Source organism: Drosophila yakuba, chromosome 2L (genome assembly GCF_016746365.2).
Source record: "Drosophila yakuba strain Tai18E2 chromosome 2L, Prin_Dyak_Tai18E2_2.1, whole genome shotgun sequence".
Lineage (NCBI taxonomy): Eukaryota > Metazoa > Arthropoda > Insecta > Diptera > Drosophilidae > Drosophila > Drosophila yakuba.
In genome coordinates, this window is record NC_052527.2 from 13402650 (window position 1) to 13427650 (window position 25001).

Sequence of the window (25001 nt, forward strand, 5' to 3'; positions counted from 1 at the left end):
GACTCCACAATCGCAATGGCGTTTCTCCAGCCGGCACTGGTGGCCGGAGTAACTATAGCTATGGCTATCGAAATCGCAATCGCAATCGCAGCTCGGTCGGTTGTTGGTATGTTGATAGGGGTTGATTTACTGACTCTCATCCAAATTGAAGTGACTTTTGCGACAGTGTGAGCAGGGGGGGTGAGCTCCGAGCTCACCCACACAACCGCGCAGCAAGACGTTCTGGCACATGACACTCGGCTTAGAGGGTGGAGTCTTGTAAGTCGATTCGGCGTGGGTCTCAGGATAAGCCCCGTGTCCATTACACAGCCCATTTGGCTGACTCTGCTCCCAGGGGCCGGCCCACCGGTCGTATATAAGGCAGCCCCCCCAACGCACAGTCCCCCTCCACCCCCCTTCCCGAGTGCGATCCTGCGGTTATATTAACCAGTCAGAACGCAAAGTCATTTGCAGCAACGACGTGAGCGTCGCCGTCGGTCGTAACTCAACCACCCAACAGCCACCACCCACCACCCGCTGCCTGCCATCCCCACTCCGCTGCCCGTCCCTCTCCGCACACATGGCAAATTTGCGGCATCAAGAAGTCGCATTTTTCTATGCCACCCCACCCCATCAGCATTTGTGCTCGCTCTCTTTCGCTCCAACAACCCCGACTCGTCCTGGTTTCTGCCGCGTTCGTGTGTGTGTGTGAGGCTAGGCCACGCCCCCGAGGCAAGGAAAACTCACCACTTTCCGGAAAACCTGCGCCTGCGCCTGCTCAGTTCGAACTGGAGTTCGAAAGACGCAGGAGGCTTGGGGATTTTATTTCTCTGCCTGTCGACTTTTGCATTGCCAGTTGTTCATTCCATTCGGCCCTTTCAAACAAATCGGAAGTCCGTCCAGTAAGAAATAAAAAGAAACACCTATTTTTTATAAAAATTAAAAGGCTGCTTTCCATACAAAAGTGTCAGGTATGTTAAGTAATAATAATAATACCAATAATGTGCTAACAGTAAGATTTCAGTGAGCATGGACGGCTTCTACGGTAACAACGGCGGCTACTACTCGCAGAGTCCGCGAAGCGGCAACTGCGGCTCATGTGGCAACTGCCCAGGTGGCCAATGCCGCCGTATGGAGGCGGGTGGTAGTGGCTGCGGCACGCGAGGCCCCAGCCAGCCGAGTTGTCCTGGCGGCAAGTGTTGTCCCGGCGGACGGTGTTCGTCCGCAAAGTCGCGCTTCAATCCCGACTGGCAGTATGGTGGACGCTAGCACCCAAGAGTTGGCGCTTCCCAGCCCTGCAAACTGAACGCCTGCGAATGGACTTCCACGCTCATCTTACCCGAATAGCTGCACACAGGAACCAGATTAGGTGAACATCATGTCACATCCCAATCGAGAGGACGCGGATCTGCTGGTCAACTCGGACATTTTCATTCACGCATAACATATTTCCATCATCTCTGACGAACAAGAAAATTAAAGTTGCATACACAGATTTTTGTAAATAAAAACGCTGCATTGTGTGTTAACATAGCTCACTTTATTAAATTGTATTTTTCAAACTTCGCATGCCGTAATATGTATGCTTTCTATCTCACACACTAACAATAAATATATATTTTTATGTTTACGATTCTTTATAGTTATGTATGTAGTTTGTTATGCTGGGACAGGTTGCCCCTGGGTGTTGTGGTGTTCTTCGTATTGCACTAACTGTGGCTGGGTATTGATTACTTAACACTTTCCTTTCTGATTTGAGATACTCGCTTAACACATTTGAGAACTTTGAGCCGTATAATTTGTGTGGGGTATAAAGTTACATTTGCTCTGGCTTTGGTGCTTCGCATTCTTTGGATAGAGTTCGGGAATTGAGTTAACAGACGGGGGAAATGGAATTGCATTTGTTGCTCCTGCCACAACATTCATTTACATATTAACAGCCACCCATATGTTATATTTGTAAATTATTATCAATGCAACATGTAGATTCTCTACAAAATACGGAATGTTTTTTCTACAATCGCTACCGATAGATTTATCTAATTTCTTTATCTTATATTTAGAGTTTTTCATTGTTATGTGACCTTCATATTTACAATAATTTAGTATTTGGGTGTTTCGTGTGGTAATCGATGGAAGGAGTTGAATGGTTGCGAAATTTGCTTCCGAAAACAGCACATTCTCATTTCATTTCTATACATTAACTTTTCCAATTTTCCTTGTGTAGTTCATGTTAAATTTAAGTGCAATAAGAAATATTGCTCTTAGATGTCGTGACCTACGTAATACATTTTTGAATTGCTTTTACTTCTATGCTCTTTATAAGTAATGTCGAGAAATCCTACTTGCCATTAGTTTAGTGTGAGGTTGTATTGTTGTGTGCTAAAACGTGTTCCGTTCCCGCAAAAGGTGCGGGGATATCCTTTGTGATGTGTTTGGTTTTATTTGCTAGAGAAGTGTTTGAGTTAACTATTTAATTGATATAACTGGCGGTGCTTAGTTTGTGATTTTTTATTGATTTAGCTGGTGTGGACTGACGCCTTTCTGTGTATCACTACGGTAATCTTCAAGCTTCCATTTGAGTTTTGTGCGCTGGCAACTTTTCGAAAGTCTCAGTAAATAGTTAGTATTTAGAGGGTTTTTACATCTGCATTACATAACTATTAATTGTCAATGCTTGCGATGTATGTATAAGCAACATTTATTATGGTTTAACGCGTGTTTAATAAATAGTTATAAATAAATATATAAATTATATTGCAACTTTGATTGTGTACATAAAAAATTCGATTTAAACTATGTAAAATAAAGTGTAAAATCATATAACAGCCTTTGGTTGAAGTCAATTTAACTTGATTTGGATACAAGATTGGGTCGAAAGAATAAATAAAAGCTTTAAACCTAACTACGTATAACATTAACTAATAAAAACATTATTATGGATAGCTTTCGATTGGTTACTTGTGTCTGCGTGCCACATAATTTTCCTAATTGTCCAACGAGTTCGTGCGCAGTTGACTGTAGCATGCCTGGCACACTCTAACTGGCTTCAGGATGCGAAGACGCGAAATTTCCGACTCGAAGCGACTGCATTTGTTGCAGAAAACTTGGCCACAGTTGCGACAATGATGCTTTCTCTCATAGAGTGTAAATCTGTAATGATTTGATAATGGGGTATACGTATTTTTGTTAATGAAGGTAAAGTTTATGTGCTTATGAAGTTGATATTATAAAATTTTTATTTTCAACAACTCACTTGACGTGGCATTTGACGCACTGATCCGCCCCCTCATCCTTCAGCCAATGATCAGCCACTCCGCGACCAGGTTGTTCCGTTACGCTCCATGAAAAGATGCGCCCGCGTGCATCGCCTTGAAAATGTTCAAACATTTTAATTAAATTCCATATTTTTGTATATTTTGTATACTTTTTGGGCGACACTTACCGACATATAAAATTTTATGGTCCTTCGACACTGTTAATGCTGTAATGCTGGCTGGCTCAGCATTGTCCTTACGATCGTATGCCGTATGCATGGTTAGCTTTGATCGGAACATTAATTGACGTTGCCATCTGAAACCTGAATATAGGGAAATAAATAAAAATATGAGAACTCATTTACATACGCACAGCATTAACTTAAAACGTACCTTTTCTAAGAATCTGATCGCCTCTATGCCTGTCATTGTCTATTACAACGAACCCGTCAGTGAGGCTGGTATCTGATTTGCTCGGCCGCATAGAATGTTCATCTGGAAAAACGTAAGATCTTAGTTTAGATCATTCAAACAAAAAAGCTTTCCTACCTTCATTGGATTTGGGATCGTAGCTGCCGCTCTGGCCTTCTACAGTGGCAGACTTCATTTCGTGCAGGGACTTTGCTCCAGAAATTGAACTTTTCCTGCGCTCACCCTGCAGCTCAGGTTTGGGACCTGTCTCAGCCGACTTACTAGATCCATGGCTATGTTGTGAGGCCTCCGAAATGCTACTTTCCGAGGCGGATTTAACAATCTCTGTAATTGAAGAAATAGTATCAGGTAGTCTTAGTATCAAAGGTATACACATTAAAATAACTCACCCATTTCTTCCTCCGACTGGGAAAGGCTTTTAATTTGCTTCATGAGGCTCATTTTGTCGTCCTTATTGTCCTTGTCTTCCAAAGAGACGCTGTCGGGTTTGTCCTGTGAGGATACCTCCGTGCCTCGCTTTAATTTGCGATCGATGGGCACTTGTGTATGCTCCAGAGACCACATCTGCGTGTAAACAGACCATTGATTTATTCCATTTATTGTAAACTGTTCACACACTCACCCTAACTACACCGTCGGTGGAGCCAGTTATGATGACATTTTGCTGGTCCCACTCTCGGATCTGGGAGAAGGCCACACAGAGGATCTGCTGCATGCGATCCGCACTGCCCACACATGTGTTGACCATAGCTAGGGCATCGCCATTGATGGACCACACGTGAAGCCAGGTGGCTGAGCAGGTGGCAATGTCCCCGGTCAGCTCATTGATAGAAACAGCAGCCACTACACCAGCATGACCCCGCAACTGGCGCACAAAAGTGAACCGTGTCATGTCCCAGACGATGGCTGTGCCATCCCGCGATCCGGAGACGATGACATTGTAGGCAGCACTGGCTGCTAGACACGTCACAGCGTCAGTGTGTCCATGCAACGAGTGCTTAACGGCAAGGCTCTTTCGGTTCGCATCGAACTTCCAAATCGTCACCACGGAACTGGTGCCAGCTGTAACAATCATCTTGGCATTTGGACAGGCGCAAGTCAGGATCTCTCCCGAGTTCTGTGCCGATGCCTCGGACACGAAGGATGCCCGGTCCGTGTCGTAGAGTCCCACGCGGAGCGAATGATCGGCAAAGCCCCAGGCAATGTATTTCGTGTACGAAGGCGGCATCATTACCTTGTTTTGCTCCACGGCAAATACCGTCTTGTCTGGCTGCAAGATCTGACCGACTGGACCTTTCAGCTCCTTGATGGGCTGCAGACTGGGCTTGAGGTTGTCCAAGTTGTGAAAGAACAGGCGATCTGTTTGCAGCACTGTGCTATTACCCTGAATCAGAGATGTAGGATCTATCAACGCAGAGTGACGAGAGCCGCCCATCTTTTTAGCAGGATGCGCCTTTTTGAACAGCTGCTTTGGAATCTGACCGAAATTGTTTATGAAACCAATTGTGGCGTTCTTCTTAAGTGGATCGTCAATGCTGTAAAGTAACAAAGAAAATATAGTTCCATTTTCTGCGAACAAATAGTGAAGACTGTGGTGATTACTTGTAGATGTCCACGTTGCCCTCGTAGAAGAGATGATGGAACACATTCACTGCGTCAACGGCGGCTGGTCCCTGTTGCTTGCAGCCAAAGATTAGGTCAATCCACTGCAATACATGTCGTTAAAGGTCTCCACTGAACTGATTAGTATCCATATGAGCTTACCAAATGTAAATGCTGGCTGACATAGTCGCATTCCAGAGCACTTCTGTGAAGCCGGATGAACTCTCTGGGGTCGTGCTTGGCCCACGGTGGCAGGATAACGTGGTTGAGTGTCTCGCCATTCTGCTTGGTACCCAGATCGAAGCTGTTAAAGTTGCTGAGAAACTCAGGCAGGTAAAAGAACTCCGGGATGAGTTCCTTGACGTCGGCCATGTTCAGCTTGGAGGCAGATAGCCACGCCTCCTTTATGCTGTGAAACATGCGGTCCGCAAGGTCGAAGTGTCCACCCTGCAGCTTGAGGAATGGCTGCGAAAAAGGCTCCAGCCGCACCAGATACGAGCACACGATCATCGCAGAACTGTAATGTGTGCCATAGTGGTATGGTGGTGTCTCGCCATGCGGATCGTCCCACTCTTTGAAGCGCTTCTGGAACTGCTCCAAGCGTTCCTCGGCTTGGGCGCCCATTGGGCGCGAAAAGTCTCGGAAGGTTTTTGGGTTGGTCAGATCCAACTCTTCAGAATCGTAGTCGGCTAGGATCCAGGGAAAGACGGGGTACTGCATCAGGTCGTTGTAGCTGCGCCCGGCCAGTGTGTTCAGGTGCATGAGGTACTGGAAATTTGAGATCTCTCCGCGCACCCATCGCTGGGTCACCGAGGTCTCGCCTATCAGTCCGCTAAAGATGCCAGCTGTTTGCTCCACGCTAGCCGTGCGCTTCTGTCCCGCCACGGACTGCTGTGCGTTGTCGTTCAGGGCAGTGGCGAGGGCCAGAAAACGCTGGTTAACCTTGTTGCGCACCTTGCGGGGAAAGCTCAGTAGATAGTTCCGTCCATCCTCGGAGAATACTTCTAGAGCGATAGGCTGAAGCAAGTAGCGACGCTTGTGCACTTCCCGGATCTCTTCGTATGCGAATTTCGAGCACTGCCTGAGCTTGTGGCTTACTGCCCGCGAGGTTGTCGAAGAGGTTCCACCCGAGTTGGGAATGATGGGCTCATAAGCTCCTGGCGGCAGGGTGTCAATGTCACGAATCTCACGGTTCTTCAGCAACGTGAAGCCATCCACAATGTAACAGTGCTCCTTGCCGAACAGCAGAAGTCCTTCAAAGGTGTCTAGTCCTTGGACTCTTGCACAACGGAACATGAAGCTAATCTTCTCCTGCTCCTCTAGTAGGCGCAAAAAGGTCTCATTATCGCTCGTCATCGAAGTATCCTCCTCTTCTTCGTCATCCTCTGGTGCATTGCCGTCCACCGACTCCTGTGGACAGGGCGTTGATCCGTGTCCCACGAGCTTAGGCAAAACCATGGGTGGTGGCGTTGATGTCGAACTGCTGGTCTCCAAACGATGCGAGTGCACTGCTTCTAGAGAACTCTGCTGTTGCATCGCATGGTGCTCCGCCGCCTCGGCCAGTATACGAGGCTGTTGCGGTCCGTGCAGCGCGTACGTTTTGCTGTCCAGACTGGAGGCCACCTTGTACTTCAGCTGCCGATTGTCCGCAAGCTCCAACTCCGGTCTGTAAGGATAGTGCAGATAGAAGACATCATTGCGCATCGTTTTCTTGCGCATGCGGTGGGGTCCTTCGGTGGTGTCTAAAATCCACTTATCCAGTGAGCAGCTGCCAGTGGGTCCCCAAAGACCCCGCTCCCGAGTTAGCTCCATCTCCGACTGCACCCAGTCCTGGTAGACGTAGCGCTGCGTGTGCTGCAACATCTGCTGGTACTGCTTCGCACGCAAATCCAAAAGATCCTTAATGAGCTGCACGTGGATGCCAGTGGACTCATAGGCGGCCTCGCGAGTTAAGGTCGATCTGGTTCGCACTAGTTCCTCCTTTTTGGTTTTAGTTCTGCTGGTCAAGCGGGAGAGGCCACCAGTAACCTTCTGGATTTTTGATTGGATCTGGGTGTGCAGCTCCCAGGGCGCACGATAGGTGGCCTTACGTTCCGCCTCCACATAATTGAACCATAGTTTGGAGGCCAGCTCCATTACCTGCTCTCGCGTGGTCTGCAAATCAGGTGCTTTGGAGTTCGGCGGTGGGGATGTCAGCGAGACTTTAAATACCTCCTCAATGGCAGGCTTCTTGCATACGTATAGCTCCTCCCAAACACGAAAAGCAGCGCCAACGATCAGATTCCTGCCCTGCAACTGGTTGAGATCCTCGTCCTTGGGCTCTGCCGTCTCAGTCTGCGGATTTACGTGCCATGTGGTGTTTCGGCTGGTGGCTGGCTCCAAAATAATTTTCATATCGGCAGTCAACTGGAGCAAGCAGTATGTGAGGCATCCAATGAATTCCAGCTCGTGGTTGCCCGCTCCGAAAATGAGCAGGCGGTGCTGAATGATCTTGTGCAGCGCCTCCAGCACGCTCATCTGATCAGCGCGCGAGTCATCGGTGGGGCGGGAGAGCAGGAAGAGAATGCTGCGATTCAGCGAGTGATGGAGATGCTCCAACGACAACGACGATGACCGCCGCTTGGCCTGTACGATCAGCTTTATGACAAAATCGAAAATGTCGTGTGGATTGCGGGCAAGGCACCCCTGCCACAGCTTATCCACGATGCGGGCGGTTAGGTAAAACACGTTTGGGGCGATGTGTTGCATTTGGCTCTGCAAGAGAGTCACCAGCGGGAGCGCTGCCTGTTCTCCTACAAGCACATCGGCGGCCAGCAGGTGATCCATTAGGGCGATGATTATCTGCGTCTGATACTGCACCTGGAGTGGTAGCTCTGCCGATTCTGGGGCGGCGTCCAGCACGAGATCGATGACCGGAGTAGGTTTACCCTGCATGTTCAAGCCGAGAGAGTCCACGACGATAACGCGCAGGAAGTCGATAATGCAATTACACACTGGATGAGCGGTTAGCTTGGGCTGCGGAGCTCCATGAAACGTTTCCGGCGGTGGCAATGCAAAGCTGCTTCCCGTGTCGTCTGTGGGTGTCGATGCTCCACTGTTCGGCTCAGAGTCAGTAGGACGTGATGCCAACGGAAATAGCACAGCTACTAGCGAGGTGACCACATCGCCCGTCATCATCACAGGCGCAAAGTCTGTAAGGTTTTGGTACAGGCTAAAAAGGAGCTGGATAATCGTCTCTGGGTGGCTGTGCAACCATGGAGCGCACTCCCCGCCATGAACGATTCCACGCACCATTGCCAGGAGTACACATACGCCTTCGGGACAAATGTTCAGCTTTGGCAGCTGCGTGTTGGCGGAGACCGGAGCTCCCCAGAGGAACGACCAGACGCGGTCAAGGTCGAACTTTGTGTGCTCTGTAGCCAACACCTTTACTGGCTGTCCCATAATCAGGGCGATAATTAGGAAGTACAGCTCCGGAACGTCCAGGTGATGATTCATTAGCCATTCAAGAAGCTGGAAACCTAATATGTGGATGAAAAATAATATTATTTTGCACGTTGCTTCAAATAAAGTTATGCACCCACCTGGTATATTTAAGGCAGCAGCACGAACCTCTCCTGCGATCTGTGTGGGCAGATGCTGTATGGTGTTCTGTGGCGTGGCTACAATGACTGTACCAGTGCCATTTGTCGGTCGCTGGTTAAGTTGCTGGGCACCAAGACCCAGCATCTTTCGCTGTGAAACCATCTCAGTAAACCGAAGGTAACCGCCGTTGTGTGTGGCATCCCGGAAGCGCACAAGAAAACTTTCGTTGGCACAGATTACGACCAGGATGCGCACTGCTATGATTACAGTGGTGAAGTGGACGTGCGGTTGCATGAAGAGTAGCAACCAATCCATGCCCAATGTTTTGGAAATGTCGTCGCAGATAACATAGTTAACGGTGTTTCGCGGTGTGAATAGCAGTCCGTGGAGCAGCGACAGGCAGCGATTTCGTAGGTATATGTTCTGGGCCACGCCACCATCCTGATCCTCGGCTGGATTTTTCATGCTGGGTAGCAGCACGGCGCGTTCCAAGCCTCCAAAATGGGCCTGTGGCAGCTTGGCCGCCACATACTGACCGAAAAGCAATAGATCGGTGTGCCTTGGCTGACCGCCTAGTAGAGTTTCCAGCAGACTGAAGAGGATCTCTCGTGTCGAGTGGTCTTGGATTTGAGTGATTATGTGCAGCAATTTCACTAGAAGCTGCAGATCGCGCATGATCTTTACATTCTGCTTCTTGTCGCTGGACTCCACTACTAACTCCAGTAGATGCTCTAGCAGGGAGCGCAGGAGTCCGTTGGGTGCATTATGCCAAATCTCAAGATCGCACAAAAGATCTTGGAAGGCCGTCACGTTTGGGATAGCCGACATATCCTGTCCGCTGTTCACCGTGCCTACCAGACCAAAGGTCAGGTGCAGAATGTGCGAGTTTAGCAGATGCTTTTTCTTTTTGAAGAACATGCCCAATGTCTGGTAGCATCGTTTCCTATCCATCTCCGCTTGGGCAGCGCGATTGCTCCGCACCACGCATGTTAAAGCCTTGACACCCGCGTATAAGGACTCTACGTCTTGAGCCATGGCGATGATGCCCAGGAGCACGTTGCAGCCACCAACTGTGTCGATCATTGCTGAGACGGGATGCGGACTGAATACTCTGACGCCCAGATAACCGACGACCACGCCGCCAAGGGAGCGTCCAGCACCTGCAAGGTGTCCAGCAGAGTTGTGCAGAATTCTAAAAGAACAGATGAACAGATATGAGACTTATGTTTCACCCACTAATTTAGCGTATATCAATCATTGGTTCTACTTACTTGATGGGCGTAGCATTCTCGTGCGAGTTCATGTTCAGCTGCTTGGCAATGCTTTTGTTGTCCGCTCGGCTGTAAACTTTACGTATTTTAACAAGTGTCAGCTTGGACACCGCTTTAGCATTTAGACCCAGGAGGACGCGATCCTCTGGCACCAAAGGCGCCAATGACTCCGACTGCTTGCCAAGCTGCGGAGCTTGCAGCGAGCCCATGTAGTGTGGTCCCAGTTGGTATATTGTCTGGACCGTCTGCTGGGTGAGCACATCCTCGATAAGGTGGCAAACGCCCTGCTTCCAACACAGACGTGAGTAACGCCGCCATATTGGTGGCGTACCGATGTACCCAAAAATCTGCGTGGGTGACGTCAAACTGGCGTTTCCCGCTGCGGGATGCTGGGCAATATAGTGCAGCTTTTGAGTATGCATTGGAACCCCGTCCAAGTAGAGGAACAAACTCGAATTTTTCAGTACGGCTCGGTTGAGCACAACGACCAGGTTATGCCACTGTCCTTCGTGCAAAAGATCAGGACACCAAATGCGAGCGATACCATCATCCGATCCTTCGGGTTCCCAGTCACCGATACCTAGAAAGATGGGCATTACATTTCGAGCCGAAAGCCAAGAATGATAATACTTACTTTTTCTGGGTGTGACCAAGGTCTCCTGGGTTGAGACGACGATCGCCTTGTCTCGCGCGGAAAGCAAAATCGATAAACATGCCAGATTTTCCTCGCGTGGATTGTGGATAGTCCTAACCAAAGTAAGAAGCCGAACGCAGTGAGGGTCCGTCTTAGGATCTGAGAACTTTTCAACACAGAACCAGGTGGAGTACGTAAGTCCAGTTTGTGGTGGAAATATGCGATCGCCAGCCCCGATGCCCCCAATGCTGTTTGCATCGATTGTTCCACCAGCGGTGGCCGTTGCCTGGGGCGCCAGTGAAGGCAGGTACAAGCAACCGAATCCCTCGGCAGACATGTCCAGCTCCACGAAGGGTGGGAGCGTGCTCGAACCGTGGGCTCGGAAGTCACGCGGCGTTGTCATAGATACTAGAGTTTTGATACGAGTCAGCGGAACGGGACCGCCCAGCTTGTATGGCTGCTGAAGATCTATATCCGCACACGAGAGGGGCTCACCCAGCCGCAGGAACTGGCGCAATTCGGTCGGTTGCAGTGCTTGTGCGGCAAGACGCTCCAGAATGTACTGCATTGGCACGTGCAACGGATGCGCCTCCTCCGCCAGTGCTCTTCGAGTCAGCTTCAGCAGTTTCTCTGCCAGACCGTGGTCACACATTATCTGCTGGTTGCGTTCGCTTCGCACCAAGGACTTGATGATTTCGCTTAGGTATACTTGCAGTTGCACCGCCTGCAGAGGAGCCGAGTCGTACTCCACGGCGGGGAGCAGCTGAAGCATGCAGAGAACCACACCTGGGTGCACTATCCTAGGCTCGGGAGTGGGCTGCGTGAGATTCAGCTGGCTGGGGTGCACGGGTGGCGCCAGCTCTTTACTCGGCGATCGCAAAGTTGCCGGAGGATCGCTGAAGAGTGTGATAATGCCGCTTAGATTTGGAGCCTCAAAATTATCCAAGGCAATACTATATAGCAGCCGAAATACGATGCACACGTACGACAGCGGGTATGGAACGTCTTCAGAGAAACTGCGAAAATGAACAAATTTTACTGATTATAATAATCTAAGGAGTACATTTGGCTTAAAACTTACCTGACGCTTAGAATATCTCCGCTGAAAATCTCATGATAATACTTGAGTAGCGACTGCTGCGGCTCATAGGTGCCCGTGTAATCCTGTAAGGCACACGATCCCCCAAAGCATCCCAGCAGACGAAGTGTGTCGCACAAAGAGCTGCTGCTAATCTCCTGGTGAAAGAACTTGGCGTTGGCCGGTTCAAATCTCATAGCGGTGGCTAGCGTCTGGAAGACTATTTGCAGTAGCAGAATGAGATCTTGTTGTGGAATGTCCGGTTGAGGAAGGGCCATGCTGCCATCCAGAGATACAAACACACTGGTGACGTAAACGAATCCGCCCACTTTGCGGAAGACGGTCCGTGTGCGGTGAGAGTCTTTCAGGCAGCCCAGCAACATGTTTAGTATCTGAATCTTAAACTCCACTTGTAGTGGGCTGACGCTGTGCATCAGTGAGAGTATGTGCAGCATGTCGTCGTCTCCACCTGCGGACAGAATCAGCTCCCTTACGATTCCGAGAGCCTGTGGTCGGCAATGCTTGAACTTCACCAACTCATGGACGCACTTAGCGCCCCCGTACTCACGAAAGAGTTGCGCATTGTTGCTGGCACCACCTCCTAGTAGCATGGTGAGGGCCTCCAGAACATACTTTCCAAGCGTGTCGAAGCGTTCTTCTTCCGCTTCACTTTCCAACTCCACCACCACCGACTCGTCTCCCTTGGTAATTTTCTGCACATGAGCTGCATAGCGTGTAAGACAGCCAACAAAGATCTCCAGAATGCCCACTTCGCGGTAGACATCTTTGAATACAGTGTTGTGACGGAGAATGTTTAACAGTGTCTTTAAGCAAAGAATGCTGCAGGACGTCGACTGGTTGTGCTTAAGCAAAAGCGAAAGGCTGATCAGCTCCTTGCATGGCACGAAGTTCAGTTGGAAGACAATGAACTCCAGCAGATCGTAGAATTTTTCCTGTATTTGCGGGCTTTTCATGTGGATTCGCTCTGCGAACGAACTAAGCGTTTGCTCCGATTCTAGGATGAAGTAGTTGGCATTTTCCGAATGGTATACCCGCGAAATGGCGTCCAGAATCGTGCAGCAGAGCGCAGGCGTCGTTGACTTAAGGAACACGTTCTGCAGCACCTGGAAGGCGTACACATTTCGCACGCATGTCTCTCGGGAGGTTGCTTGTGGGAGTTGGAAGTTCTGCAGTTTAAAGGCCGTATTGAACTGCGAGGCTGGCGGTCGGAGCTCGTAGAAGCCACACATGCACAACGAAGAGATCATCAGAACCAGATTTCGAATGGCGGCTTGAATCTCCAACGATTGGCTACGATTGTTGTCAAACCTGAAAATAAATATTTTTTAGGAAGTGCTTTATAAGATAACTATTGTTCTTACTTGAGTAGAAAATCACTAAGAAACACGTAACCTTGAGAAGCGCGAAAATCATCCATCAAAATCTGGGATACCTGGCTAGAGTCCTTGAGAAAACAGAACACCGTGACAAACATTTCAACGATCTCCAAAGGATTTCCAAACGTCAGGCGTTGCATATTGTCCACGCAAAGTGCCATGCAGCCCTTGGCTAAATAAGAAAATACAGAGAAACAATTAGAAAATACATATATGAAGTTATACTGATTCAGTCCGACATGCTTACAATGTATATAGCTAACGACTGCATCGGTTAGACCATTCCTTGATATTGTGGTCAGGATTTCAGCAGCGTTCTTGCGCCACACAATGTTATGGATGGGACATGGCGATGTGATGGCCGAGAACAGCAGCGTCAAGTCGTCCATGCGGGCCAGTTCCTCAGCGGGATAGGGATACGAGCACAGCTTGACCAGCAGCTGCACAAACACCTTCTGCAGAAGCGTCCGTCTTTCGTGGGCATTAAATTCACTCACTGCCCCTCCGTCAGCTGAAGGCTCATCGTCCTCAACTATGGGCAGGTCGAAGAACAAATACAAACACTTGACTAAAGTAGAGGGAACCGCTGCAGCAGTCATAACCTAGAATGGATCAATAAGAGGCGATATATTACACATGGTTTTCCGTTCTCCAGAGCCCAAGGCAAGTTCTTTAATCCCTGAGGATATACATATACATATCTATATTTTGAGATTCATTTTTTCACGCACAACCTTTTTGATCAGTTGCCAAACTAAAACCTAACTATTTTCAACTTGAATTCTATAGTAAGTCTGAGAAATGAACCAGGTTTGGGTGTTCTTTAAGCTCATCGAGGTGGTGCTGGGCAGTGCTTGTATGTTTTTCCACATACGGGGCTCTTCCTACTGGCCAGAGCGCACTCCGCATGTCATCCTATACTGCGCCACATTTTCCTCCTTCACGGCACTCGCCGCTCTAGGTGCGTTCCGGCTGATGCTGGCTAGGAGTTCGGTGCTCTCCTCCCAGCTTCTGCTCACACTGAGTGCCGTGCTGTCGCACTACTTCTGCGGCGTGCTGATAATGCGCACCGCTATGGAGGATCCTCACCTGGCTTCCATCAATTCCACCATCGAGTACCTGGAACACCCGCACTTCGCATACTGCAAGCAGAAGAGCATCGCTGCACTTATCACTGGCACCATGTACCTGATGCACATGTTCCACGTGTTCGATCTGCTGATGCGCATGGAACCCGGCGACTGGAAACGTCAGGCGACAGGCCGTACGTACTTTGAGGGAACGGAGTCTGGTTCAACCGGACTGTTTGTTCTTTCCAAGCCAGTGGACGACTTTCTGTGCAAGTGCTGCAGTTGCTACTATAAGTTGGCCAGTTCTCAGACGCTGTACTTCCGGCCGAACGCAGATGTGGAGCAGCCACACTTTGTAGCCCGCATGTGGCAGTTTCTTGGGGATGCGCGTAAAAAGTTCTTTTCACTGCATCAGATCGAGAGTGAGGAGAGTTTTCTATCCACGCCGACAATAACCACCAGTGAATCGGATAGCACACCCGTGGTCACCGAGTACAGTCCATCCATGGAAGAGGAGCCTAATAAACCACGACGATCTGCCTCAGCCTGGCGCGGCTCCAGCGATTCCTCGAGCCTGTGGGCCAAGATCGAGGACAGAAGCACTGTAAGCCTCGCTTCAAATCGGTCGAGTCAGAGCAGCGAGGCCACAGTGAAACCCAGTGCAATGGACCGCAGGCTAACCCGGCGATCTACCCTGTGGGGAGACACCGAGAGAAGGGAGAAGTCGGAGATTCTGCTGGTGGAACAGGGTTCCAGCTATTCTCGGATCAGAACTCTAAGCAATGCGGAGTTACTCCATAAGCCAAGCGATGCAGGACAAAAGGAACAACCAGTTCCAGATGCACCCAACCCAAAGATAACTAATGGGGAAGCTACGGGATCAGACATCAAATCTTCTTCTAAACATGAAACTGGGCAAACTTAGAACATCAGTAGTATTAAAATTTTGACTTCGGTAAATGCTTATTTCAGCATAACGTCGATGTTTTTTGACCATAGGGAATAGTGATGGTGTGGTTTATAAGTGGGGGCGTAAATTATTTTCAAATGGAACATACCTGTATAAGGGATACGTCTCCATTGGCCAACAAATTGAGTGTGGCCAAAAGCATCCATCCGCTGCTGGTTTCCTCGGTGGTTTCCACCTCCAGAAACTTGACGATGGCAATGGACGCCGCCTCCGTGCTCTGGTTGGAGGCACGCTTGCGAATTTCGCTGACCATGAGACGGGACACTTGCTGGCAGAAGGCCACCACGTCCCAGAACTTTTCGCTCATGTCGTTTGCCGGGCAGCTGCTGAAGACCTGTAAGAATGCGGAGTTAGTAGCCAATTCCTTCACACCGACTGATTCATTCACCTTGCAGAAGAGGGGCAGCATCTCGTAGAGCTTGCCATCGCGCTCCTGTTCGCTCAGCGGCTCCCGCGGATGAGTGTATTCGTTGAAGAGCTTCTTAAGCGTGCTGAGGCTCACCTGGACGCGGGCGTCCATCAGGGCCTCCTCCGCACTCCGTCCATTTGCGGCGGTCGGTGCTCCCACATCCGTGCCGTTCCTGCTGCCGCCGGGTGAACTGTTGTTCGCCGTGGAGGTTCCACTGCTGCTGCCGCTGACGCTGCCTGCGCTCGCCGCTCCGCGCAGCTTTCGCATTACATTCATCTTTGAGTTTGTTGACTTGCGGTGCGATTAATCTGGAAAAGGGGAAAATTGAGGCTAAATTAGGGAAATACCTTCACAAAACATGGAAATGGTGATACGTCATTCATTTTGTTGCGAAGCGTTTAACTATTTCTGTTGTTATAATTAATTGTGACAACTTATCTGATTCATTTGCTTAATAATATGCATTTTTAAAAGGGTCTAGATTATAAAGATTATATAGAAAAGTATTTCTTAGTATCTTGAAACTATTTTAAGCATAAATTTAGACTGTGCTGCTGTGCCTTAAAACAAAAGATTTCGAGTCAGTTTTTAAGAACTTTTATACGGGTCTCAGTTCAAACGTGTCGTATTTGCCATGCGTCGTCACATTGCTTGGAATTTAAACATATGTTGCAATCGAATCTGTTTATTGTAGATATTGTATCTTTGTCCATCGGTGTGGTATTCTGGCGATTTATTTGCACAGCACTGACACCAGCACCAACACTTTCAATTAAGTGGCTTTCAAATCACAACATCGCACAGTGCAGCTCGCTTATTGCTTGTTTTCGCAGCTATTCTATTTCTGCTGCCGTCGCCTTAATTAGCGACCGCTGGAGGTGAATCACGCGAAAAGTGCGATCATTGTATTCGCCGCGAGTATTTACTTTTTGCGAGTGAATGAACGTTGCCTTCTGCTTCTGCCTCTTCCGCCGACTCGACTCGATGCGATTCGTACGCCTACATAGCGATCAGCCGATCAACAGATAGTGGTTATTATCCAATGTGTTCGGGAAATATTTACATTTTGTGCAGCGACAGCTGTTCTGGGTTTACTTATTGCGCACTTGTTTGTTTACTCCAACTCCCATTGAAGTACCTTCTATCTGACCTCTCTTTTCGGCCAACGCATTTGGGGCAGCTAACGGCCGCTCTGTTGTTGCTTTTTCGCAGTCCGCTTTGCGCTCTCTTTCGTGTCGCACTTTGTTTTGCTCGAGTCAATCGCGCTTCACGACAATTTTATTGATTTTTCTTCCTCTCTCGCGTACTCTCGCACTGACTCTCCGCCCACCACCCGCCCCTTTCGCACACAAACAGACAGGTCGAATTTGAAAATTTTCACTGCCAATTTTGCGGCTTATTTCGTGCGGCCGTCACTTACTTTTGCTATCCGTCGCTAGCATTGTGTTTCCCGTGTGAGTTTTCACTATTTTGGGCTCTAAATGCACTCGCTTTACATCTTGTTTCACGGATGAAAATGCGAAACAAATTTTCTCCAGCTTTTCGTCTGTACTCTCTTTTCGTTATTCTGTTTAGTGTTGCGTAGGGCTGCCAGAGCTATCAGCTGTTCACGTTTTCCACCACCGCAGCCAGTGTTCGTAGGCGAGAGACGTCAGGGCTGCATTTCGAATTGTGATCGGCGGTCGAACTTGGACATTTCAAATTCAACTGTGCTGATAAGGAATCTGCTTATTTGATTCTTAAAGTATCTTTGAGCTCAATAAAAGAATGTATTCGGAGATATGAAGAATAAAGATTGAAGAATGATTTGCACATTGCACATATAAACGTTATAAGTCATATATTCATTTGCTGGTAGTTCTTTTATATAAAAGTCAGATGCTAGGCTACATCCTTAGTTAACAGATATTATTTAATACAAAATCCTTTGCATATCGCCTACAATGCTCAAATTCTCAGACTTTACATATTATCCAGCATACTAAACATGTCATAAACTGTTTTGTTGTATAGCTAAACTAATTTAATCTCATAAACTTAGCATCTGAATAGATACTTAATTAGCACTTACATGCTTACTGTGTATGTGTGCCAATTATTAAGTTTGATACTGTAAATAATATCATATTAGTGCTTTCGCATCTGGGCAAATAATGGGTATTCTTAGGCCATTGGCCATTGACCATTGATTTCCAAATTTTTGTCTCGCCCAATTTCCACATGAGTGTGAGATTCTTTATTGATTCTGGCTAGGGGTTATTAATATTTGTGTTTGTACTTCCACTTGCTATAATTGTCAGCATCAACAGATAGCTGTCGGATATGAAAACAAATTTATTTGCATATTGATTGAACGCCCGATGATGGTGAACTTCAAGCGTTGATAATTATGCAATTTGCTGACTCATCTGTGGCAGAGACTGCTGTAAGTTTATTGGGATTGATGGGCGGGCCCATTAAATGCCATGCACGTCCTTCTGATCTAATTTCCCAGTACCCGAAACCAATTCAGTGTGTCTCCACATTTTAATGCGGATAAAATTTCGCTTTTGAATCAATTAGGGGTGCAAAAGAAAAAAGGCGTGTCGTGCTAAATATTTACCCAGCTGTCTGGCATCGGGCGAGTTATCCCCATGTCCAACTGCCCCGCTCCCCAAAACTAGTTCTCCCTTGGGCGTTGCCCCCGCCACGCCCACTGACCCCTTGCGTGACTGCCCGGATCCACCCGCTCCCACATTCCTCACTTTTCCAGCTAGCCACGCACACAAGCTAAGCCCGAGTACCCTAATGCTTGTTTATGTGGGAAAGCGTTTGGGATTGGCACTCCTCAGGTATTATATCTTACCACCCAGACAGGTACTTTGCGCACTTTCCCGTCCCACAAACTCCCCTCGCGAATCATGGGGCAGGGTGGAGGGGTAAGACCTTTGTCTGCGGCAATATTCTAATGGATTTTTCGGTTTCGACTATATATAGGCGCCCGACAACTGACAAAAATGGGAACAATATCTCGGATACCAAGAAGGGGTAGCCCAGTAAAATGATATTCGGTTGATTGATGGCACACTTGAAGAAAACGCGAGACGAGGAATTAAATCATTTTTATTGGTGTTAGGGGACCACGCCTTTTTCGCACGACTTAAGGAATCGGAAAACATTCAGTCAATGCAGCAAACATTCTAAAATACACCACAATTATAGCCGTTTTTGTGTCCAGGAGGAGCTGAAGCCTAGCACATTTTAAAGGGGATTTTCCAGTGAAATGTACATACATATATTACCGCGAGTTTGGCAAGGACCGCATCTGCTGCTCGAGGGGCTTTCGGCAAATTTAAAAGCGTAACCCCAAAAATCATTTGCACAGCAGTCATGGGGGACTCATTAGGCGGGGCATCCCCCCTTTTGTTAGAACGAATAACTTTTATTTTCGCCTCAGAGTCCGCCACTTCATCTCTGCGCTGTTGTTGACAATGAGCGAAACATTTGCGTATCGAAATTGGCAAAACCCCGGGCGGCGTCTAAGGATATTCCGGCCTCCATTCCCGAAAGACATGAATATTCATTCTGTGCGAAGCGGGTCCCAATCTAGCAAGAAGATGCTTCAGGTTGCCGGGGCTTTTGGGATTAACATAAAATTTCAGTTGATTGTGTTTTGGTGAAGATTTTTATGGGATATAAGGGATTTTATGGGGCAACTAACTTGTTTGGCTGGATGCCTAGTGAAATCTCAACGGGCCATAAGATGGATGGGAATCGCTTATACAATGGCCATGGATATTCAGACTTTATCGCCCATGTGCATAAGTGTGGGGCTAAGTGTTGATGTTGATTTTAAATTCGACCATATTTAAATAATATATCTAATAGGTAAGTGGAATAACATTTAGGTAGAGTAAAAGGGTACACTGTTATGCACAAAAACTTATAATCCAACTGGAAAAGGATATCTTATACTCGTAAAAAGAAGCTCTTCACAAATCCTAGCAATAAAAATCGCCGATTATTCCACTGCAAACTGTGTTTTACGATGCAATTCGGCCATGATGGTTTGACAATATGAAAGATTGATGAGTATTCTTTGATGAGCCCCCGACAAGGTCGTTCCACTTTTTATTTTGGGCACCGGGTTCCTGTTCTTGTTGATTCTTTGCTCTGAATGCGAATGTATTTGCCTGTGAAATATTTCGAGTAAATATGAATTGGGCAAATATCAGATAAAGTGCTTGGCGTGCTATAAAAGGTGAAAGCAACGCCGAAAGGAGGCACAGTTTCGCACTGATTTTATCATGCATCGATTGGTGGTCATATTCAGTTGCTGCCTCCTTTTGGTCGCAGGACATCTGGTGGAGGAGTACGAGGAGTCCCAGGTAAGACTGATCCTTGTGCAATCAATGTTGCTACAATTAAATGTGCTCATGCATACAGTGCTTTATTTATTTGTATTTTTGGTTATCGCCCCACTTAAAATCGCATCTCTACTATAATATATTCCAGGAGCTCCCTGATAGCACCACCTTTTACCCTGTCCATGGCTTTCCAGATGAAGGTCAAGAGCTACCCGGCATAGTCGCGGAGACCGATGAGGAGATTGAAAAGGATGCCCACAAGATCAACTGGCTGCCCGTGTGGGAGGAACAGGAGCATATACGCTTTGCGCGGCAAGTGACCGAGAAGACAGTTGGCACCACAGCCACTCCCGAGCAGTCCACAGCCAAGGATATCCTGCTGCCCAAGGAGAACAAGGAGTGCCCCACCAGTGCCGAGCGTGGACTAACGAATCTCATTCGCGTGGCTCGTCCACTTTTGCCCGCTTCCCAACTGAAAAACATCTTGGCCAATGCCGTTGAGGATCCCCAGGTTCGGGAGCTGATCAAGTTGCTCCGCAGCGATGGCTTCAAGACGCAAGTCCAACTGCTGAGGGCCAGCAAGCAGCACCAGCAGCTCCACAACTATGTCTGCCGGCGGCTCAAACTGGATCCCACCTACTACGCGGAGTTCGTGCGAGTGTTCCTCGACCTTCACATTTCCGACCCACCGACCAGCAAGTTGCCCAACCGCCGCCCCGGAGTCCGCGGACTCCTCCAGGATCTCCGTGACGCCCTGCCCCGCGCCACCCTTCGGGATTTGTACCTGCGGCTCTACTCCTCCGACTCGGAGCTCTCGAACGCCGTCCGCCTCATCCGTGGCTCCGAGTTCCGGCGCTTGCTGCGCGATCTGCGCCAAGTGAAGGAGTACCGCTACCTGGCCGCCGATCTGGAGAAGACTGGTGTGCCGCTGCGCCAGCTGCAGCAGCTGATGGCTACTGCCCTCGGCTGGACCACCCTGGACATGGGCGGGGAGACTGTCATCTGGAGTCTTTAGGTGACGAAGGTCTCTACGTTTTTTTTTTTCTCATTTGCACCGAATTGGATGGACCCATCTAGAAATTTGCAACTTACCTCTCAGGCAATCTTTGAGTTTTTAACTAACCTTTTTTCTATCCTGTGATGAACTACTTTTTTATTTCAAAATATATTTCATGACTACTTTTGCATAAATAAATTATACGATTTCAAAACGAGCACCAACAGTTTTTTTTTGTTTTAGTTACACCCCTTTTATTGCCTTAATAATATTTAGAAAGCAATTAAAACTAACTGGGTGAAGGGGTAAAGTTTCCTTATAATCAATGAAATTCCATTGTAAGATCTAAATAAAACGTATTTTATTTATGTGCTATATATACCCCCCATCTGCCTCATTCGGATGAAGTCGGGCTATGGTTCTATCTCCCACCAAGACGGCATCAACTGAACTGAACTATGAGCATATAACTCATTTGGTGCAATTACATAAATAAATACGCGACGGCTACCGCATCGATGTGTTTACGTCTTCGAGGGGCAGGCGACCGAAACCACTTCAAATTCGTTCAGGGTCAGAATCATTAGGGTGGAAATGTGTGGCAGTCTATTCCATGTCGCCGCATGTTGCCACCAATTGCCACGAGGCGGCAAGAAAAAAACAAACACAAAAACTGCTGCCACACATGTCGCCATGTCTTCCAAGACTTAATCATCCGTGGTGCTGTCAACGCTGACTTCTAATCGAGGCAACTGTTGCCATAAACAAATTACGTACTGATCGACCAGACGTTGGCCAAGGAAACGACTCCAAAAGGGGCAAGTTGCAGCCTCGTTTACGGAAATACGCTAGCCATTTCCATTTGATTTACCCGCCGGAGCAGCGACAGCAATCGCAGACGCCAACTGAACGTGTCAAAGTAAATAAACATTTTTGGGCAACACAAAGAGCAGGCAGCTCGATCGATAAGCCAGCTGGGTTTTTTTTTTTTTGGTATGGGTATGGAGTTTGATATGGGGCCGATGGTGGATCGGATTGCGATTCCATGTTGCATGGCGCAGAAATTGAGACACTTTCGCCAGATAGCCAGATTGCCAACTGCCAGTGATAAGTCACTGGTGATGAAAGCGTTGGATGGGCGGGGGCGCAATTGGGTCAGTCTTGGCCAACTCATTCAGATAATTTCCGATGAAATAGGTAACTTTGTTGGTTAGAAAATGGAAGCTCTGACCCCCGCCCAATGTGCACCTTATAACCACTTGAATTTGAAAAGCATAATGATTGTTGGTGTATCTGCAGAGTTTTCCAATCTTTCGCATGCCAGAGAAAACTTTTCTAATTGAATATGAGACTTTCACTTCAAAGAACCTTATGGAAAAAGTTCCAAGAACTGGGAAAGTCTAGATCCTACCGACATTTTCCGAGCAATAAACACATAAAGCCATCTACAAAAGGTTTCATTTGCGGAGTATCTTGGGCTGCTGCCAGAGGTTCCAGCATGAGACTTTTCACCCGCTTCAAAGTTCAATTGTTGGCGGCGAAGTCGCCAGTTTTTCCATGGGTCAGTCCCCGTGGAAAAGCGTTCCTCAAAAATCCGACAATTGCTGCGCGAAATCACTGCAACGGCAACGTTTTTCCTCAACCTTTTTGCAACATTTTCGTTCCGCCATTCAAACTCAATTAGGGAGAGTCGTTCACCTTCCTTGCCAGTCTGTCAGTCTGTCGTTGTTTGGCTTTTGTTGTTCAGGGCCCGTCCCTGTGGATAGCACAATAGTCGGGAGCTTCCAGACACCCACACCTCGACTAGGTGAACTCTAAAAAAAGTCCTGATCTAACATTTTTCTAAAGTAAAATCATTATTATATTATATGTACATATATATCATAATATCAATCGTCAGAGTTAGTTGACATGAGAAAACTCGAATTATTTGTATAACAAACAAAGCTGCAACTCAATGTTGAACTCTGAATCTTCAAAGTGCTGTTTAAGCGGGTTCTTAATCCATGTTCCAGTATGCCACCCCCATTGCTCTCAGTGCAGCCGAATGCTCCACTCCACTTTCAACTTTACGCTTGGTGCTTCCGCCCGCGGAAAGCGCTGCGAGTTGTCGATGTTGGATTCGCTGGCAAATTTGCCCCTTTCTGCTTTCTGGGCTGCACAATTGCTGGAGCTGCAATTGCATTTGTTGGCAGAAGGCGACCATCTGAGCACGCTTGGCCGCACAGCGCTAATCTCGCAACTGTTTACCCACGCCAACTGTCAGACTGGCCAAGGCCAATAACCCCCTGTACCCTATACGCTATACACTCCACTCCAACTGGTACTCATACTCGTAGTCGCACTCGTACACGTAACCGTAGTCCAAATAATCCGCGGCTATCCAACGCATTTACCCCACACAGAACTAACAACGCTCAGATCGCGTTTTTTTTTTGTGATTTTCGGTTTTCGGGGCCAAGAACTCGGGCCACTTTTTGGCCACAGAGCGGCTTTTTACGTCATCGAAATGATTGGAAGGCAGCGTATCAAAGCGGAGGGCAGGAAAACTCTGGCTCCGCCAACGGAAGCCATTAGAGGCTGGCCAAGAACATGGACCATGGAGCAGGGAGCAGGGAGCATGTACATAGCTTGGAGCTTGGTTTTCTGGGAGGAGGCAGCAGGCATTCCAAGCAATTAATAATAATTTCCGCTGCCTCAAACAAAAAGCAACTTGGAAGCTTCTTCTCGTTCTCGTTTGGTGACTCTGCTCATGACTCTATTTTGCAGATGGCTCTTGGGAAATGGAAGGGGAGTGGTCCAAACTCAAGATTATACTTCTCAAGAACTTGGTATAAGTTTGTGTTGCTAATTTCAAGTATCTGAAGGTGTGAAGCAGTCGATCTGACTAAAAACAATTATCCAACTTAGAGGCAAACTATAGTTGTGGTATAAATTTATATTAAAGAAGCACACTGGTTTTTAACTTTTAGCGCTTCTCTTTGGTATTAAATAAATTCTCAACCGGCAATCAGATTTCTTATAAGTTTTGTATTGGAAATGTATGTTAATAGGGAAATAAGTATGGACAAGTGTCTCATTTCCCTAAATACATCTGATTTATTGAATATCCAACGCCTAATGAATACCAAGTGATGAGTTCGGGTCAAGATGATTTGAATGCCAGTGTGAATGAAAACCCCATTATTAAAATCCCTTTCCCCAAACTACTTCTTCATTGGAGGGTCAAGTTTGCTCCAACAAGCGCATTCCAAAAGTCACTTAGTTTCGACACTATAATTATATAATATAGACTGACGGACTTCTCGGCTATTTCACCAGTAACCCCTATATCTAACTTTGGTCTGGGCGTTACGCAGCTCGACAATTCACGCCTAATGAATGGGTACCACATATGCCCATAGAAACGAGGCAAAGCGATGCTGAAACACAAACCGAAAACGAAACCAAACCACAAATCAAATTAAAATTCCAAAAAAGCGCTTCAAACTAGGTACATGCATATTGCAATGCCCGGCTTGGAGTCATTAATCTCGGTGGGCCGTTAGAACGCTAGAACGTATCTTCATCTGGAGGAGAAGAAGTGCAACTGCGTTGATTTTCCGACAATCGAGCCGCCATGAAAACCAAACAAAGCCAACTCTTTGGCTGCCACGCATGACTTGGCGATTGTTGGAGCGCTTAACCCAAATGCAAACAAAATTTCCAGGGTGGCGGCACATGGGAGTTTCGAGGTAAAGTTGGGATACTCTTCAAACTTTTCGTGTCATCTGTAGTATATTGTAGTTTTTGAAGTTGCAAAATGGTAAAACCCAAATGTTAGCAAATACAAAATGCTGCAGAACTACCTAGCTCTACTATCAGAAGTATATATACTTCTTTTATATCATGAGAGCACTAAGATAACTCGAATTACAGACTAGTTTGTACCTTTTGGATCCTCTATTTCGAATGAGTAACAATAGTACCCCATC

At 47.5% G+C, this 25001-nt stretch overlaps 4 protein-coding genes across 5 annotated transcripts; 3 read left to right on the forward strand and 1 right to left on the reverse strand.

Moving 5' to 3' along the window:
* The first annotated feature begins 765 nt into the window (after positions 1–765).
* LOC6528097 (keratin-associated protein 5-5) lies at positions 766–1512 on the forward strand. Its single transcript, XM_002089128.4, has 2 exons — positions 766–950; positions 1004–1512. The coding sequence occupies exon 2, from the start codon at positions 1009–1011 to the stop codon at positions 1246–1248; it is 240 nt and encodes a 79-aa protein (XP_002089164.1). The 5' UTR covers positions 766–950; positions 1004–1008; the 3' UTR covers positions 1249–1512.
* On the reverse strand, positions 1498–17261 carry LOC6528098 (WD repeat and FYVE domain-containing protein 3). The gene is made up of 18 exons (XM_002089129.4): positions 17105–17261; positions 15664–15992; positions 15364–15609; positions 13483–13837; positions 13221–13407; positions 11842–13167; positions 10761–11776; positions 10127–10706; positions 8855–10047; positions 5433–8791; positions 5271–5374; positions 4291–5203; positions 4058–4232; positions 3786–3992; positions 3630–3731; positions 3425–3559; positions 3236–3350; positions 1498–3132 (listed from the first exon to the last, which is right to left on the reverse strand). Exons 2-18 carry the CDS (start codon positions 15958–15960, stop codon positions 2967–2969), a joined length of 10476 nt encoding a protein of 3491 aa, XP_002089165.2. The 5' UTR covers positions 15961–15992; positions 17105–17261; the 3' UTR covers positions 1498–2966.
* Positions 13946–15282, forward strand: LOC6528099. 2 transcript variants are annotated; one of them, XM_039371855.1, is made up of 2 exons: positions 13957–14023; positions 14197–15282. In XM_039371855.1, exon 2 carries the CDS (start codon positions 14211–14213, stop codon positions 15228–15230), a length of 1020 nt encoding a protein of 339 aa, XP_039227789.1. In that variant the 5' UTR covers positions 13957–14023; positions 14197–14210; the 3' UTR covers positions 15231–15282. The 2 variants fall into 2 exon arrangements, with proteins under 2 accessions (XP_002089166.1, XP_039227789.1); XM_002089130.4 differs by having other exon boundaries at positions 13946–15282.
* A 2624-nt stretch (positions 17262–19885) lies between the features above and the next one.
* Positions 19886–21236, forward strand: LOC6528100. Its single transcript, XM_002089131.4, has 2 exons — positions 19886–20051; positions 20179–21236. Exons 1-2 carry the CDS (start codon positions 19971–19973, stop codon positions 21043–21045), a joined length of 948 nt encoding a protein of 315 aa, XP_002089167.1. The 5' UTR covers positions 19886–19970; the 3' UTR covers positions 21046–21236.
* The last annotated feature ends 3765 nt before the right edge of the window (positions 21237–25001 follow it).